The sequence below is a fragment of the Ovis aries genome, chromosome 22, assembly GCF_016772045.2.
Source record: "Ovis aries strain OAR_USU_Benz2616 breed Rambouillet chromosome 22, ARS-UI_Ramb_v3.0, whole genome shotgun sequence".
Lineage (NCBI taxonomy): Eukaryota > Metazoa > Chordata > Mammalia > Artiodactyla > Bovidae > Ovis > Ovis aries.
The window spans coordinates 41,428,981-41,447,465 of NC_056075.1; the positions used below are offsets into that span (position 1 = coordinate 41,428,981).

The window sequence follows — 18,485 nt, forward strand, 5'->3', positions numbered from 1 at the left end:
AAACTTTTTCTGTTGGAGTATAGCCAGTTAACAATGTTCTGATAGTTTCAGGTGGACCGTGAAGGGACTCAGCCATGCATATACATGTATCCATTCTCTTGAGAGCTTTCTAACTGGACTTGTTCAAAAATTTATATTTTATTTTCCTGGGACTGTTAATGGCACATAGTATGTGGTAGCTACTCACTCAATGTTGGTTGAATGCCTAAGCAAATCGACGGACACATTTTATTTTGAGTACGTCCATCGTTGAGCCATCCTGCCATGGGAGAAATCTTGAATCAGAAGGAAGGAGGCTGGGGTCTGTTTCCAGCTTTGGCTTCTCCAGCTGGGTCTTCGGCAAATGCCTGGCCTTCTCTGCAGCCTGTTTTGCCACTGGATTAAATTGGTGATCTCTAAGGCTCTAGCTCAAATAGTCTGTAGTTTATTTATTTATTTAAGTATAGTCGATTGAATACAATGACATGGTGGGGCTTCCCCGGGTGGTCCAGTGATTTGAGACTCGGTGTCCCAATGTTTGATCACTGGTTGGGGAAGTAGGTTCCTGTGTGTCACACGGTGCAGTCAAAAGTAAAAACAAATTAAAAAAAAAAGACACTTATTTTATTAAAAAAATACAATGTTGTGTTAGTTAGTGCTGCATAGCCAAGTGATTCAGATACACACACACACATATATGTTGTTGTTTAGTCGCTAAATTGTGTCTAACTCTTTTGCACCCCATGGACTGTAGCCTGCTAGGCTCTTCTGTCCATGGGATTTCCAAGGTAAGAATACTGGGAATGGGTTGCCATTTTCTTCTCCAGGGGATCTTCCCAACCCAGAGATCGAACCCACATCACCTGCATTGGCAGGCAGATTTTTTTTTACCACTGAGGCACCAGGGAAGCCAATACATACATGTACACATTCTTTTTTAGAGTATCATTTTCCAGTATGGTTTATCATAGGATATTGAATGTAGGTCTCTGTGCTATATAGTAGGACCTTGTGTTTATCTGTTCCATATATAAAAGCTTACCTAGTAGCCATATTGCTGCAAATGGCATTATTTTATTCTTTTTTTATGACTGAGTAGTATTCCATTGTGTATAAAGTACCACATCTCCTTTATCCATTCATCTGTCAAGGGACACTGAGGTTGCCTCCATGGCTTGGCTATTGTGAACAGTGCTGCTGTGAACATAGGGGCACATGTATTGAAAAGTCTGTAATTTTAAAAGCGTTCTGTAACTTGGTTTCTCCACCTGGGAAAGAGAACAAATAGTCCCACTCCCGCTTCTGTTATGGGGTCTCGGAGCTGGAACTCTGTTGGGTGATGTCAGCAGACATCCTGGGTTTCTCCGTGGGCTGTGTGGGAAGCACCTTCATCACCACGATGATTAATAAGCAGTGTCATCAAGGGAGCCCGATGCAGTGACTCTGGGTGTCCGGGCAGCAAGCCGCCTTTCATGATCATTTATTCACTGTCTGGCTACAACAGCCCATTTTCCTCAGCAAGAAAACCATGCTGCCTTCAGAGAAATATGTGCAGAAGTGAAACTGATTTGCTGAAACAAGTGTTTAGAGTAAAAAAATATCAAAACCACATGTTCCCGAGGCGCAGTGGATTTCACGCCTGCTAATGTTAGGCACCCAGCTCTGCTGTCCCCGACGGTGAGACCCCAGCCGCGCTCTGGATTTCCAAACCGAACACAATTGGAAACAGAAAACACTCTGACAGCGGCGTGCCTCATGCTCTCCTTGGCACACCAGCCCCGTTTGTCACTCCATTTGTATATATCCGTATATGTGTACCTTGGCGTTAAGTCAGAGACTCAGTAACAAACTTGTCTTTCAGAAGTGTCTGCCAACCGCGGATAGGAGTTAAACACCAGCCTGTACTGGGAAAGACGGCTGGGTGGCACTTTGCAAAGGAAAGCCCTTCAAATGCAGTTTTCCATGATGTGACTCTAGAGATAAACACTCGCCATCATCTGGTTTTTAAGTTCCGGGAGATGAGTAGGCAGAAAAAGCCCCAGACCTCCTTCAGTTTTACAGATGTGCATACCCTTTCGTTTCTTCCAGTCGGCACTAATCAAATCCGGAGGGACGCTGAGCACCCTGAGTCGTCATGGGCAACGAGAACAGCTCCTCAGGCAACCAGGTGGGTGTCACCGGGTTTCCCCTTGACCTGCGCGGGGCTCTTGAGTGACACTGACTAGACGTTTCCAGCATCTCCTCTCTGTCCGTCTCCTCTCCTCTCTGTCCGTCTCCTCTCCTCTCTGTATTCGTGTAGGTGTTTCTCATTCCATTTTCAGAAGTTTCATATTAAGTGTATGTTAGTCACTCAGTCAGCTCAGTCACCTCTGAGTCTTTGCAACCCCATGGACTGTAGTCCCCCCTGGCTCCTCTGTCCATTGGATTCTCCAGGCGAGCATACTGCAGTGGGTTGCCATTTCCTTCTCCAGGGGATCTTCCCAACCCAAGTGTCGAACCTGGGTCTCCCGTACTTCGGGCAGATTCTTTACCATCTGAGCTACCAGGGAAGCCCTTTGTAGTAAGTCTAGCCTTGATTTTATAAGTTATATTAAAAACTAGTCTTACTTCTTATTCTATGCTTTTAAAATTGACATAGGCGAGTTTGGCACATTTCCACCCCCCGCCCCGGATTTTGCCCCTCCCCCATCCACTAACCTACATGGATATATCATAGGTTAAAATAAAATCATTTCCACACTCCCCTACCACAGCCTCCCCAGCCCCCTGCCGCAAAAAAAAAAAAAAAAAAAAAAAAAGAATTTAAGGTCTGGAAAAAGTTTTAAAATGTATCAATGTTGAGCAGATTAAATGTGAACCATCATTTCCATGTTAGGTAAGTTTTTCAAAACTGAGGAATCGACTTTGCTTAATTGTGCGTAATATTGGGATATTAAGATAAATACAGATTTTATCTTAAGTTTGAGAGTTGTAATTCAATGCCCTGGTGAACAAAATTAGGGAAACACTTTCCCATTGATCTGACACAATGGAAATCTTGGATTAATAGTACAGAGTTTTTTGGATGAGAAAATTGGACCTAAAAGCCACCCTTGGGCAATTCCTTTTCCCTTAGCTTTTTTTCTTCCCTATCTTTTCTCAAGCAGGAAAACAGGAATAATCAAAAGAAAAGGTAGGGAGTTTCCTGTTGACCTAGTGGTTAGGATTCTGGGCTTTCACTGCTGTAGCCTGGGTTCAGTCCTTGGTCTGGGAACTGAGATCCTGCTTAAAGGATCTGCTTAAAGTGCACAGTGCAGCTAAAAAAAAAAAAGTAAAAAGATAATATTTACTTACTTACTTGGCTGTGCCGGGTCCCAGTTGTGTCGCACAGGATCTTTAGTTGTGACATGCCAACTCTTAGTTGGGCATGTTAACTCCTAGTGGGATCTAGTTCCTGGAACAGAAATCGAACCCGGACCCCTGAGCTGGGAGCACAAAGTCTCAGGCACTGGATCACCCTGGAAGTCCCTAAAAAAAGAGATGAAAAGGTGGCCAACTTGAGTCTTTAGGGGCAGAGAAGAAACAGTGATGGTGTTAAATGGCTGGAGGGGGGCAATGGGGAGAGGTGGGGACTGTAGCAAACAGGGGCTTCTGTTCCATTGTCTAAAAGAGAGCACTGCCATCAACTCCAGCAGAGGTTGCCAAGTGGGAATGTGGGCCCAGTGTTACAAGACCTTCCTGTGCCTTCAAGAGAAGGCAGAAACCTGTGTTTTTCTCTAAAAATCTTGCAGTTTTTAAAATTAAACTTTCTGTTGTTGAGAGAGTGGTGGATTGACATGGTGTTGGAAGATATAATACAAAGAGGTACTTCCCTGGTGGTCCCGTGGTTAAGACTCCGCCTTCCAGTGCAGGGGGTACAGGTTTGATCCTTGGTTGGGAAGCCAAGATCCCACATGCCTGGGGACCAAAAAACCAAAACAGAAAGCAGAAGCAACATTGTGACAAATTCAATAACGACTTTAAAAGAAGAGTTCCACATTAAAAAATCTTAAAAAAAAATTTTTTTTTAAAGAAATAATACAGAAAGATCCCAGATACCCCTTTACCTAGTTTACCCCAAGGGCAGTATTTTACAAAACTAGAGTACAAACTCACAAGCCAGATACTGACATTGCCACCATCTAGATACAACATTGCCACCATCTAGATACAGAATATTTCCAGAGGCAGAATTTCTTTTGTTGCCCTTAGAGCCACACCTACCTCCCCTGGGGCCCTTTTCCTAACCTCTGGCAATTTCTAATTTGTTCTCTATCTCTATGGAGATGAGCTAGAGAATGTTATACCATGTTACATAAGAGGAACCACACACACAGTAGGTGACCTTCTGGAACTGGCTTTTTTCACTCAGCATGATTTCCTGGAGATTCATCCAGATTGTTGTGTACGTCAGTAGTCCATTCATTTTTATTGCTGGGTAGCATTCCCTGCTACTGTTCGTTGAACCGTCATTTAGTGAAGGACATCTGGGCTGTTTCCAGTTTGGAGCTACTACAAAGAAAGCTGTTATGGACATTTGTAGACAGGTTTTTTTTTTTTTGGTGAACGTAAGTTTTCATTTCTCGGACATAAAGCCCAAGAGTACAGCTGCTTGGTCATGTGGTAATTGCATGCGTAGTTTTATAAGGAACCACCAAACCATCTGCTAGAATCCCTGAATCACTTTACCTTCCCACCAGCAGTGTCTGTGTGAGCCAGTTTCTCTGCATTCTGGCCGTCAACTGGTACTGTCCCTGTTTGGTGTTGACGTTCTGATGTGTCTGTTGTGATATCTCATTATGCTTTTAATTTGCATGTCCCTGATGACGGATGATGTTGAACATCTTTTATGTGCTTATTACCATCGGTTTATTCACTTTGGTGAAATATCTGTGTCTTTTGCCCATTTCCTCCCTGGATTTTTCTTACTGTGGAGTTTTGAGAATTTTTATAATGTCTAGATACTGATCCTTTTTCAAATTGTGGTTTGCAGATATTTTCTCCTATTGGTAGCTTTTCTTTTCATCCTCTTACCAAATTCTCTTACAGAGAAGCTTCTAAGAAGTACAATAGATGAGTTTTTCCTTTTATAGTTAGCACTTTTGGTATCTTCCCTAAGCTGAGAAGAATTTCTACTTGAATATAGACAGAGTTAAAGTAGCTTATATTTTCTCTCCATTACCTATACTAAATCTCACTGTGCAGAATTGAAGACTGGTTTATTTATAATAGATACATAGAAATGGAACTGGTGGAGCAAATGAAGGGTATTTTTGAAAGGTTCTAGCTATATATTAATAGCTATATCTGGAGCTGTATCTCTATACAAAGTGCCTTCTAGAAAGGTGATGACAATTTATATGTCTCTCAACAGGATATGAAGGCCCATCTCACTGTATTCCTGCAAGCAGTGACTATTTTAGTGTCTTAGATTGTTATTGATTAGGGGTAAAAATGCTCAGAGGTTTGAAGACTCTTCACCCACACTCCTCATCTCTTGCCAGCTCCCAACCCCAGGCTCCCTCCCCACAGCCCACCTTCCTGGAGCAGACGGGAGATGTTTTTCTGGCACCACAATTTTTTACATTTCCAACCTCAGCCAAGCGTGACCCAATGGAGCATCATGGGTTGCCTTTAGGACTTCAGGATCAGAACAAGGCTTGCCTTCCTGGGAGAAACAAATGGAAATTAAGCACAAGTACATTTGGCTTCAGAGCTCAGGGTCCCCCATGGGGCAGAAGCTCCAGTCCCGTCTTTCCACCATCTCCTGGATGCCTCTGTGTGGATGACTCCTTGGCTTCCTTTCCTGATCCTTCCCTCTGCATTCTCTCTCTTGGGTACCATGACCTATCCTACCTTCAAGACAGAAACGTGGGAGTCACCGTTAACTCCACCTGTTCCCGTTCTCTGCCTTTAATACATCACCCTATGATTGATTGATTGATTAGTGAACTGGTTGTTTAGTTTTCCAAATTTCTGTTTAATCAGGACTGTTTTGGGTTGTGAGAGACAGAAGCCCACCTCCAACAGCCACATGCAGAGAAGGGGCTCATCTGTCCTAAAGAACCGAGAAGTCCCCAGAGAGGGTCTCGCTGCAGTAGTCACGGGGCTTCAAAAGATGTCGCGGGTGATCTCTCCTCTCTGGATTTTGCTCTGCTTTCCTCTCTGACACCCTAGTCCTCAGGGAGGTGCCTCCAGCCCTATAGGCCGCTCCACGCTTCTTCCAGCTAATGGTCCAGCCTCTGATCAGCTCTCTCTAAGGAATCTGATGGGCCCTGATCTGTCACGTGCCCTCTCCAGCTGGGGTCAATTGCTGTGTCCTGGAAGGTGGAACAGCCTGAGTCATGTCCCCATGCCTGATGGGGAAAGGTGGCTCCAGGGCAATGACAGTCCCATCAGTGTAGCTTAGAGCACTTTCTCAAAAGACAAAAAAATATAACATATATCCTTGTGTTAGAATACACATGGATATACACGTGTACACGCATGTATATACATGTATATCATACACATACATGTGTAGTATACATGTATATATGTGTGTATATCATGTATATGTATATCATACATATGTGTGTATACATACATATCATGAATATCATACATCCATATAGTACGTGTTAGAAGTCCTGCCTTCTAACACCCTTCTTCCTCTCCATTCCCATCATCACAGCTCTATATCCTCATAACTGGATCCCTGAAAACACCTCCAAACTAGTTCCTCTGCCTCCACACCCTCTCCCATCCCACCCTTGCTCCCAGTCCTCTCTCTCAGAAGCTTTTTCTCTGTGAAGATGCACTTGGAGGTGCCTGTATCCTGCTTACAAGTGAACTCCTGGAGGGAAAGATCCAGGTCCAGATGAACCTCTCTTCACAGATTAAGGACCAGGCATTGAGAAGCAGCAGCATCACCAGTGCAACGGATGAGAGATGGGTCTTCCTAGTCCTGCCTAGTCCTTGCCTCGTCCTTGCCTCCTTCAAACACCCTCAGGCTGCAGGTCCTTCTTTTGTCTAACTTCCCCTGGGTAGCAGTGGTCCTCCAGCAAGTTAGGATCTCTCTCTGGTTCTTGGGGGGATTACCATTCACTGTGGCCCATCCTAACAGCAAGACACTTTGCTTTCAGCAAGAGGACTCTGGCTTGAATAACGTCATCCTGTGGCCTCCAAACCCTGAGCCTCTGCAGGTACTGAGAGACGTGCTCTGTATGGTTTGCTGTCAGACCCCTTCCTAACCTCTAACTGGTTGCAGACTTTTCGCGTGCCGTGTTTGTTTGCATTTTTAGTTTTTCTCCTCTTCCTTCTCCCATTGCCTCCTCCTGCCCACCTCAAATAAGTGATACAACAGTAGATATCTGCAATATATGTTTGGATTTTTAAAACTAACATTTTGGTGTGTCTGCCAAACATCTGGGCTTCCCTGGTGGCTCAGTGGTAAAGAACCTGCCAGCCAATGCAGGAGATGTGGGTTTGATCCCTGGGTCAGGAAGATCCCCTGGAGGAGGAAATGGCAACCCACTCCAGTATTCTTGCCTGGGAAATAGCATGGACAGAGGAGCCTCACGGGCTACCGTCCATGGGGTAGCAAAGAGTCGGACACGACTTAGCAGTTAAACAACACCCAAGATCTGGCTTGGTTGCTATGCTGTGAGATGCTGAGTATGGCTTATGTTCTCAAGGTAATGAAACTGCCAATACTGACCCTTCCAAACATTCCTGCTTTGATTTCCTTTATCCTGGAGGGAGGCTGAGTATGGGGTGCTGGCCGCCCTTTGCCACCAGTGGGCAAAGCTGGTTTGTCCTAAGGAATATTGCTTTCCCAAGCGCCCTCAGTGTGGGTGTGCGTTGGGCAGCTGGCTGAGTCCCCTCGTTTGAGCTCTTCCTGAAGTGTTTGCCAACCACTGGGAAGGAGGGCAAATTGGGGACTTTGCCTCCCTTACACGGAGATTTATCCTGGAGACAGCATCAAGGTAGGTGTGTGCTTATGAGTGTGGTCAAGTGTGAGGCGATAAAATGTAGCCTGCTGTGACATCCCCACACCCAGGGGGAGGCATGTTAGTCACCCACGTGCTGAGTTCCTTGCCTTAAGTAAAGAGTAGCTCCACCTACCAAGCGTGGCTTCCAGAAGCTCTGCTTGGTGCTGTTGATGAAAATAGTCAATAATAAGAAAAGAGTTTTATTTGAGCCAAACTTAGGACTAGCCCAGAATCCTAGCTTCCCAGATTACTCTGAGAAACTGCCCGTGAGAGTTTTCAGAGGAGGAATGACTTGAACTGATTATATATATATTTTTTTAATTTTTAAAAATTTATTTATTTATTTGGCTGCACTGAGGGGTCTTAGTTGTGGCCTGTGAACTCTTACTTGCAGCATGTGGGATCTAGTTCCCTGACCAGGGATTGAACTCAGGCCCCCCACCTTGGACCACCAGGTAAGTTCCTGACTGGAGATTTAAAAAAAAAAGTTGTGGTTGCTATGTTGGGCATGGTCTTTAGGGGGCAGAAGGCAGGAGTAGAGAAGGGGCATTGATTAAGAGGTTATCTAGAGGTCAAAAAGATAGATGATGATGGCCTGGAATGAAGTATCAGGGAAGAGGGTTCCTGGATGGGGATGTATTTTGAAGGCAGAGAGAAATGCTTAATGAGGGATCGAACCTAGGGGGTGGGGGAAAGAGCAGAACTGAGAAGGAGCCCTAGGTGTTGGGCCTGAGTCTTTGGGTAGAGGGGAATGTCATTTCCTTAGATGGGGAGGATGGGAGGAGAGGAAGTTTTAGGGAGAAGAGAGATAATCAAAGGTTCTGGTCTGGCATAAAATCTGAATGCCTATTGGGAGCTACAGTGAAGAGATCTGGTGGGCATTTGGATACATAAGAGATGGGGCCTGAGATGTATATTTCAGTCATCAGCACAGATATTTAAATCCATCCGACTGGACCTCTGTCCATGGGATTCTCCAGGCAAGAATAATGGCGTGGGTTTCCATTTCCTCCTCCAGGGAATCTTCCTGACCTGGGGTGAGGCCCGAGTCTCCTGGGTCTCTTGCATTGCAGATGGATTCTGTAGCCATTGAGTCACCGGGGAAGGCCATTGGGAGAGAGTGAGGGACTTGATTAATTGGAGACGCTCCAACATTTAGACATAAGCCCAGGGGAAATGGGAGAACCAGGGTGGGGGGGATTTTTGAAGGAACTGAAGCTGGTTCAACACAAAGGAAAATGAGGGACCTAAGCGATCATGATATCGTGGCGTCAGACGCTGCTGACAAACAAGGAGCAGACACCTGTCCATTGAGTTGACGATGTGCAGGCCATATGAGGAAAGCCTCATGTTGCCCTGCAGGTCCTTGACAGGCACAGGTCCAGTGAGGACAGGGATGCAAGTTGCAGGGGGGAGATCTGATGCGGAAACTGGGGATAAGGAAGTGGAAAGAGGTGTGTAGGTCATCCAAGAGGTTTTCCTAAGAAAAGGAGCAGAATATTGGGATAGTAGCTAGTGGAGAAAGTTGCCTGGAAGCTTTAATTAAAGACTGAAGATACTGGATGCCCTTGTTTCAGTGGGCTTGTGGAAGAGAGACAGGGATCAGTGGAGGATGAATGAGAGAGGTCAACGGAAAGAAGGCTGACCTTGAGTGTTTGAGAGGGAATGGGGCTGGAGCAGAAGTGGGCTTAGAGGAGAGACATTTCCACCACTGTGGACTAGGGGAGAGAGGACAAAAGCAGATACAGCTGGGATGGCTGATAAGGGTGCAGAGAAAGAAGTGCATGTGGGGGGTGTGGAGACGCGGACAGAGGAGGCAGGAAGTGTACTAAGCATGGAAGCTGGGGGGATAACAGGTACCTGGGGAGACTAGACCTTCACGTAGTCACTGAGGGAAGCCGGGTACGAGCCATGGTAGGACCTCTCTTCATAGTCTCTTGGCAGTAGGCCAGCAAATTAGCTTAGTGATTTTTTTCTACTGGCATTTTTTGGAAGCAACTGATGTGTCAAATTAATTATTCACCGTTTCACCTTAAGAACTCAAGCTTAGTAACATTACAATTGTCCTATATCTAGAATCTGCCAAAGAGCATAGTTATTTCTTCCTTCGTCAGCACAAACACTCTTCAAACTCTGAAATTTAGTCGTGTGGCCTTAGTTTCTTGTCTGTATTCCCAAGGGAAGAGAAGTCATTGGTGGGGAAATTCACACACGCAGACTGGACCAACTCCATCCATTTATTGAAGGTTCCTTAGTGACTGAGGCCTTTTGACCTTGGAGGAGACTCAGCCCCTCCTGGATGCCTGTTCCTGCATGCTGAGTCCTACTTGTTACTCCCACTCCTTCCCTCCGCTGACTGATTCACTGAGGCCTCCTGGCAGGCGGACTGCTCTCAGGAAGCCCAGAGCAACCACAGCTACTAAAATGCACAGCTGTGACTCATAGGCCTTTCCTTGCTGGTGACTCATCTTCCTGTGAGCATCAGACGTGCCGGCTGGGAATGAGAAGAAAGCCGTATGTCCAACCAAGGCTGTGAAGGGGGACTGGCTTGGGGGCAGGAAGGTACAGTGCAGTGGGAGGTAACTAGAGTGACTAACACTGAGCCAAGGGCAGCTGAGCGGCCTGAGCCTGAGCTGCTGACCAACGCACCGGTTAGGCTCAGGGTCCTTAACTGGCGTGTCCTCTTTGGAACTGAGGTGGAGGTGGTTATGGTAATGAGGGTAGATTCCATCCAGCAGCCCTTCCTGGGGTTTCATGCATCAGGACTCTCACAGAAGGATTTATGGTGAGATAAGGGCCTCATCAGCACACAGCCCCAACACCTGAAAGTGGGCATTACAGTGATTCAGTGTTCTTTCCTGAGTGTTTGGTTCTGGGGAGCCCTGCAGAGACACCTGAGCTCTGAGCACGTGGATTCCAGAGCAGAAGAGCAACACTCATCCCACCCTGCTTTACCACCTCTGAACTCTCTCTTGGCCTTGGGGCTGTCATGAGACCTGTTTATGGCTCTGACAGCATGGGGAGGAAAAGAAAGACAGTCAATCCTATTATTATTACTTTTATTAATATTATGGCTTGACTTAAAAAAATATGATCATTAAAAATGCCCTTTTAAAGCAGCTCCATCGTCTGGATGTTTCTGTAGTTTGAAAAAAAGGATTTTCCACTATAGAAACTGTGGTCAGTGCTGTGAAGCAAGAGGGTGGGAACAAGGAAGCTGAGCTGGCCCTGGGCATCCTGGAAGACTCTGGGGAGCTGGAGGATGAGCAGGAAACAAGCGTCGTAAGGAGGCTTGAGGGCAAGTCACCTTGCCCAGGCCTCCCCAACCCAGACCTCACTGGGGCAGGTCTTTCTGGTTCTGGCTCAGGGCCCATGAGGCAGCTGGGTCTGAGGTTCATTCCTGAAAGCGACCTCAGCGCGGTGGCTTCAGATTCTCTGACATCCACGGAGCAGAGGACCAGGACAAGAGAATCTGTGCTATGCGAGGCACCCCAGGGCATGCTTCCACAGGCTGAGGTCAGCTGTGGCTCAGGCACTGTGTGATTATTGTTTTGCTTCTAGGTAAACGGCCCCTAAGTATCTGCAGGGTCTTCCCTGGTGGCTCAGATGGTAAAGGATCTGCTTGCCAGGGCAGGAGAGGAGGGTTCGATCTCTGGTTCGGGAATATCCCCTGGAGAGGAAATAGCAACCCACTCCAGTATTCTTGCCTGGGAAATCCCATAGACAGAGGAGCCTGGTGGGCTACTGTCCTTGGCGTTGCAAAGAATCAGGCATGGCTTAGTGAATGAGCACGCACACAGGCACCAAGTATGTGCATACGTTGTTTAAATCTACAAATGTCTTGGATCCCAAGTTCAGCTTGGAGGTAGTCTCTCGATTTCCAGAGGAACCCAGGGTACTCAGCAATATGATGGCATTGGCAGAACAGCATCTTCTAATAGTCTACTGGAGTAAGTGGGCACCTGGGATGATTTAAGTGTGCTTAAAGAGAAATAAATTGAACAAAGACAATTAAACAGCATGAATGCAATGCTGGTAACAGTGGAGAGAGTTTGTTTAGTATGACGTCTGATGGCCCAGCCCAGGGGGTTGGTGCTAATTTTTGCTGGAGTAATTATTAAAGTTTGTGAATTGCATGACTCCAGGTTTGGCCGGATGCCGCTTCTGAAGAATAGGATTAACTGTTTTAACTCCAAGCCGAAAAAGGCACTGGGGATCCTAGTTAATGAGTTCTGGATCAGTTTCTTCTTTATAATTATAACTAACATATATGAGTGTCTACTATGATCTAGCCTTGTACCTTGTGCTTCACACATATTATTTTATTTAACTTTCGAAACAACCCTGTAAATATGATCCCTCTTTTCCAGATATGATACTAGAGGCAGAGAAGACTTATGGCTAAATATACACTATAGTTTGGCTTTGAACCACTGCACCTGGCTTCCTGCACCCTTGTTCTTTTTTGTTTTATTTTTATTGGAGTATAGTTGCTTTCTTGAACCCTTATTATTTTTTAAATTTATTTATTTTTAATTGGGGGTTTCCCTTGTGGCTCAGCTGGTAAAGAATGCGCCTGCAGTGTGGGAGACCTGGGTTCGATCCCTGGGTTGGGAAGATCCCCTGGAGAAGGTAATTGGAGGATAATTGCTTTTCAATATTGCATTGGTTTCTGCCATATACCAACATGAATCAGCCATAGGTATACATATGTCCCCTCCTTCTTGAACCTCCCTCCCACCTCCCACCCCTCTACGTTATCACAGAGCACCAGATTTGAGCTCCCTGTGGCATACAGCAAATTCCCTGCTGCTGCTGCTGCTAGGTCGCTTCAGTCGTGTCCGACTCTGTGCGACCCCATAGGCAGCAGCCCACCAGGCTCCCCCATCCCTGGGATTCTCCAGGCAAGAACACTGGAGTGGGTTGCTGTTTCCTTCTCCAAAGCATGAAAGTGAAAAGTGAAAGTGAAGTCGCTCAGTCGTGTCCGACTCTTAGCGACCCCATGGACTGCAGCCTACCAGGCTCCTCCATCCATGGGATTTTCCAGGCAAGAGTACTGGAGTGGGGTGCCATCACCTTGTCTGACAGCAAATCTACTGGCTCTCTATTTGGCATATGGTGACGTCTGTGTTTCAACGCTCTTCTCTCAGTTCACCCCATCCTCTGCTTCCTCCGCTGTGTCCGCATCTGCTCACTGTGTCTGCATGTCTGTTGCTGCCCTGCATGTAGGTTCATCAGTTCCACCCTTCTAGATTCCCTAAATATGAGTTAACATAACATAGTTGCTTTTCTCTTTCTAACTTACTTCACTCTGTATATTAGGCTCTAGGTTCATCCGCCTCTTTAGAACTGACTCAAATGCATTACTTTTAATGGCTGAATAATACTCCATTGTATATATGTACCACAGCTTCTTTATTCATTCATCTGTCGATGGCCATCTGGGCTGCTCCCACGTCCTAGCTAGTGTAAACAGTGCTGCAACGAACATGGGCTGCATGTGTCTTTTTCAGTTATGGTTTCCTCAGGGTGTATGTCCAGTAGTAGGATTGCTGGGTCATCAGTTCAGTTCTGTCGCTCAGTTGTGTCGGACTCTTTGCGACCCCATGGACTGCAGCACGCCAGGCCTCCCTGTCCATCACCAACTCACGGAGCTTGCTCAAACTCATGTCCATCAAGTCGGTGATGCCATCCAACCATCTCATCCTCTGTCATCCCCTTCTCCTCCTGCTTTCAGTCTGTCCCCAAATCAGGGTCTTTTCCAATGAGTCAGTTCTTCAAATCAGGTGGCTAAAGTATTGGAGTCTCAGCTTCAGCATCAATCCTTCCAATGAATATTCAGGGTTGATTTCCTTTAGGATTGACTGGTTGGATCTTCTTGCAGTCCAAGAGTCTTCTCCAACACCACAGTTCAAAAGCATCAATTCTTTGGCGCTCATCCTTCTATATGGTCCAACTCTCACATCCATACATGACTACTGGAAAAACCGTAGCTTTGATTATACAGATCTTAGTCCACAAAGCAATGTGCTTTTTAATATGTCATCTACGTTGGTCATAGCTTTCTTTCCAAGGAACAAGCGTCTTTTAATTTCATGGCTGCAGTCACCATCTGCAGTGATTTTTGGAGCCCAAGAAAATATAAAGTCACCACTGTTTCCCCATCTATTTGCCATGAAGTGATGGGGCCAAATGCCATGATCTTAGTTTTTTGAATGCTGGGTCATGTGGTAGTTTTATTCCTAGTTTGTAAAGGAATCTCCATACTGTTCTCCACAGTGGCTGTATCAATTTATATTCCCACCAACAGTTGCACCCTTATTGTTGAATCAAGCGTCATGCTACTTTAGCATGAAAATGAATAGATGTATTGAAGAAATTCTAGAGGAGCAAAAAATAAGATTTATATCTGTATTTCAAGTGCAATCATGTAAAAAAAAAATCACAGGACATTACAGTCCATCTGACAACCCCAATTCTGAATAAAGGGACTCTGCACCATTTGGACAGGTTTTTTTTTTCTGTATTGACAAAGTTCTCTCATCACTCACTTGGGGCAGGCAGGTCGGGGATTGGGGTGAAATGATTTGGGTTTTCTGACCTTATGTATCTCTCTTTAAATCACATTGATACTAAAATATTAAGCACAGACAAGATGTTAATATTGAGCAGTTTTTTGAAGTCTCAAAGGTTTTCCTCTCCCCTCAGACTCCAGATGTTGAACTTGTGAACTCTGGCATCTTTGAGGTTCCTGGGTCCTTTGGGGAATAATTCTTACCACTTTTGATGGCAACAGTTTTGAGGAAGGGAAGACAGATATTATTCATTGAATGTTATCTCTCGTTCATTCACTTAACTGTAAGTTCCATGAGGGTAGGAACCATGACTCTTATTCTAATTAAATGTTTTATTTGGAAGTATTTTCAGATTTACAGAAAAATTGCAAAGAGAATAGAGAGAATTCCCTTACTCTTTCCCTCAACTTCCCCTAAAGTTAGTATCTTACACCATATCTTTTAAAATATATATATATATTTATAATACATCTGTCTTTTTAAAATGTCTTTATTTTTGGCTGTACTAGGTCTTCGCTGTTGCACACAGATTTTCCTCTAGCTGCGGCAAGCAGAAGGTCCTCTCTATTTGTACTTGTGGTGCGGGGCCTTCTCTCTGCGGGGGCTTCTCTTGCGAAGCCCAGGCTCCAGGCTGTGTGGGCTTCAGTAGCTGTGACCCGTGGGCTTAGTTGCCCTGCAGCCTGTGGAATCTTCCAGGACCAGGGATCAAACCTGTATCCCCGCATTGACAGGCGGCTTCTTAACCACTGGACCACCAGGGAGGTCCACGTCTTATCTTTTAAAATCTTCTATATCAACCTGAAGTCTAGACTCAGCCCTTCCTGAACATGAGACGGAATCACCCAAACCCCCACACAAACTCGATTCTCTTATTTTCTCCACCTTCTCAGGGTAGAGTGAGGGTTCAAACCCAGCTCTCTCTGACTCCAAAGCTCATTCATTTATCCTACCATGTCGCACCATGTTTCATGAGAAAGCATTCCATTTGGGGAAGCCTAAAATTCTGCCTGGGGGCCTCCCCGTTCTTGGCCTGACACAGAGAGAGGGAGGTGAAGAAATGGCTGGGATGATCTAGCAGAACCGGTCTAAGCCTCTGCCCTCGCTTGACAGGGAGGATGGGCGGCCCACCGGCCCTAGCGCAGGACATGTGTTCCCCCTCCATATTTGGCAGCCTGGCAGTTGTTTCTGAAATCCGATTCCTAATGCCATGGGGATGACCTTTGGTCTACTTCCCAGCATTCACCTGCAGTCACACTGCTCCCCAGAAGCTCATTCCAAGAGTGGGCGACTTGGCAAGACACCCTGGTCATGATCTAACCGTGTTAATTAAACCTCTTTATTGGCATGACCAATAAGCCGTGGTCCAGAGAGATGGAGCATATTTGAGAGGTAAGATCAGGGGAATTTTTCTTTTTTAGTAGGGAAGCACTTTAGCTTTGGATAAAGTATATTTTTTAGGACTGGAAAATTATGACTGTTTGAAGACTGCTTTTAAATAAACCCAGAGCTCTGGAGTATTCCTGAGCCAAAGAAAGTCTGTTTGTTTACTCAAGCAATCGCAGCAAAGGAAAGATTTGAAGAAGCAACCTGACAAGTCTGTTTGTCATGTGGAACATTGCCAGTTTTTTTTTTTTTTTTTTTGCCAGCCTGCTGTTTGGAAGTGTAAGGGGTAACTTTAGAAAGGTATCCTGTTTTGTAGTGATGCCTGTTGACACAGCAGACCCCTAGGAATCCTGTAAGCAACAGGGCTTAGTACTGTTGCTAGGATGGGGAGACTGGATGGGGAGCAGTGGGGGAGGGAAGGGGGGGACGGGGGAGGAAGAGCTCAAAGGCACTGTGGGAAATGAGGCAGAGGTGAGAGCTCCCGAGTGTGTGCCCCTCGATTTGCAGAGGTGGCTAGCAAACTAAACAGGAATGATCTATTTTTCATACATTCAACAAGTATTTCTGGAATGCGTCTCCGTGCCAGGGGACAATTCTGGGCATTGACTCCAGGCCTCTGTACCACAGTGTTCATAGATGTTCAGTTGGTTTAGTTCCTTGGAGCATGGCAGGAAGATGGTGGGAGTCATAGGCAACTATTTCCACTGCCTGGTGAGGCAGCATAAGGCAGGGAGTCAAGGGCGCCAAGCCATCTGAGTCCAAGTCCTGGCTTCACCGCTTCCAGACCATATGATTTGGGGCAAATGGCTTAACCTCTCTGTGCTAAGTGATCTTAGTGGTAAATAGGGTTGTTGTAAGAACTAGATGAGTTCAAATATGTTACGCACTTTAAAAAAATAGTACAGGCTACCCTGGTTGTCCGCTTTCTGAATGTAGAGCATTTCTAGGAAAGCTTTTGAAAGCTGATGTGGCGTAAAGCAAAGAAGTGATTACCTTAGGACATCTCTTGCTAATAGATGCACAAAATAAACTGGATTAAGCCCAGGTGCTCACAGACACAGTTCAGAGACACGGTGACGTGATGCTGGGATGCTGAGTGTGGCTTCCAGGGAAGGCGCGTGGGGCGTGCACTTCAGTGGTTGCACCACGTGGGCTCAGAAGTTGTGGTGCGTGCATTTCGGGAAAACATGTACAGGTCTTTTGTAAAAGAGAAGTGATGTAAAGCAAGCTTGAAAAATCAGTGGAGCCCTGTATGTGGGACATAGAAAATGTTCATGATAATGTCTGCTGTGATTATTACACCAAAAAATATGCAGTGTAGGCATGGGGTGTTATTATTGTGGAAAGAGTATTGGACTTCAAGGCAGGAGACCTGGCAAAAGTTCCTTAACCTTCTGTTTCTGAGAAGTGGAAAACCGTATTTTACCTGCCTGCTTAGCACACAGGGAGTTTTGTAAGAATCAGAGGACGTGAAATAGCTTTGCCCAGTGCCGTGTGCTGTCCCCGCAGGTAGTACAACTGCCTTTATTTGACTCTAACCATTTCTGTTTTCGCTGGAGAGAACTGCTGTTCTTACAGATTCGCTTTCTGTTAGGAGGACAGGTGGGGCTGAAAAGTGATAAAGGTCTACCCTATTTTCTTCTCTGAAAACAAATATCAGGCCTTGTCATGTTTCCTTTGCCGGAGGAAATTCAGCACGTGGTCCCCTCCCCACCTTTGGTGAGAGCAGAGCTCTGCTTCCTGATTCCATCTGTTGTTTGCATCTGTCTGAGCTGTTAGACACATCAATGTCTTTCCAGAATTGCTTTAAATTACCCTTGATCATGGAATAAAGAGCAGGAGATTTATCTGTTCAATTATTTGCAGATAATGTGGTGATTGAAAGGGAAGCCTGGCTGCAGAAGGTATTTGGAGCTGAGACCTGTATGACAGTTAGACAGGCCAGAATTGGGTTAACGTTTTAAAAATTCAGGACCCTGATATGAAAATGTCACTCACTCTGCATTATGATTCTGGAGTCATCATAGTGAAAATTGTAAAGCAGGCACCCAAAGATAGTAAGATGGTATAAAGAGCCTTCTTCAGAAGAGTCAGGGCCACTTTGGAGTTGGAATGTACTGTGACCGGAAGTTTGTATTGTGTTGATACTGCTCTAGAGAGTGATTTCTGTCCAGGACTCACAGATCAGAAGACTGAGGTCCACAGGACAGAGCAGGGAATGGGTCAGCCAGCATGGAGGTCAAGCCAGCCTGGGGTCCACAGTTCCCCTCTTAGGTGAGGAATCGACCCCAGCTCCCCACCTGCACTGAGATGCCTCTCCCTGGCTTTGGGATCAGAGAGGATCAGGTCCACCAGACTCCCCTGCTGTGTGATCTTGGCTAGATACATAACCTCTTTGTAAACCCTGTTCTAAGACAGCGACACGGGTGCTGATAATACAGCTCAAAATACTTCAGATTTTTGGCTGGAGTGGCTTCGTGTAGAAATTTGAGTAATGGGATGATAAATCAAAAATAAGCCCATAAGTAGACTTACTGTTACTTTTTTATTTTTCCTT

The 18,485-nt window shown here is 45.6% G+C and overlaps 1 protein-coding gene across 41 annotated transcripts in view; it reads left to right on the forward strand.

Moving 5' to 3' along the window:
- TACC2 (transforming acidic coiled-coil containing protein 2) overlaps positions 1-18,485 on the forward strand; it is a 230,425-nt gene that overhangs the window by 24,609 nt on the left and 187,331 nt on the right. For 35 of the 41 annotated variants that reach the window (XM_060404535.1, XM_027960608.2, XM_060404542.1 and 32 more), the window contains exons 2-3: positions 2,068-2,146; positions 7,122-7,181. In XM_060404535.1, the coding sequence (XP_060260518.1) occupies positions 2,114-2,146; positions 7,122-7,181 (93 nt within the window). In that variant the 5' untranslated portion in view covers positions 2,068-2,113. The remainder of the gene's footprint in view (positions 1-2,067; positions 2,147-7,121; positions 7,182-18,485) is intronic. The other 6 variants (XM_060404562.1, XM_060404540.1, XM_060404563.1 and 3 more) reach the window with 1 other exon arrangement.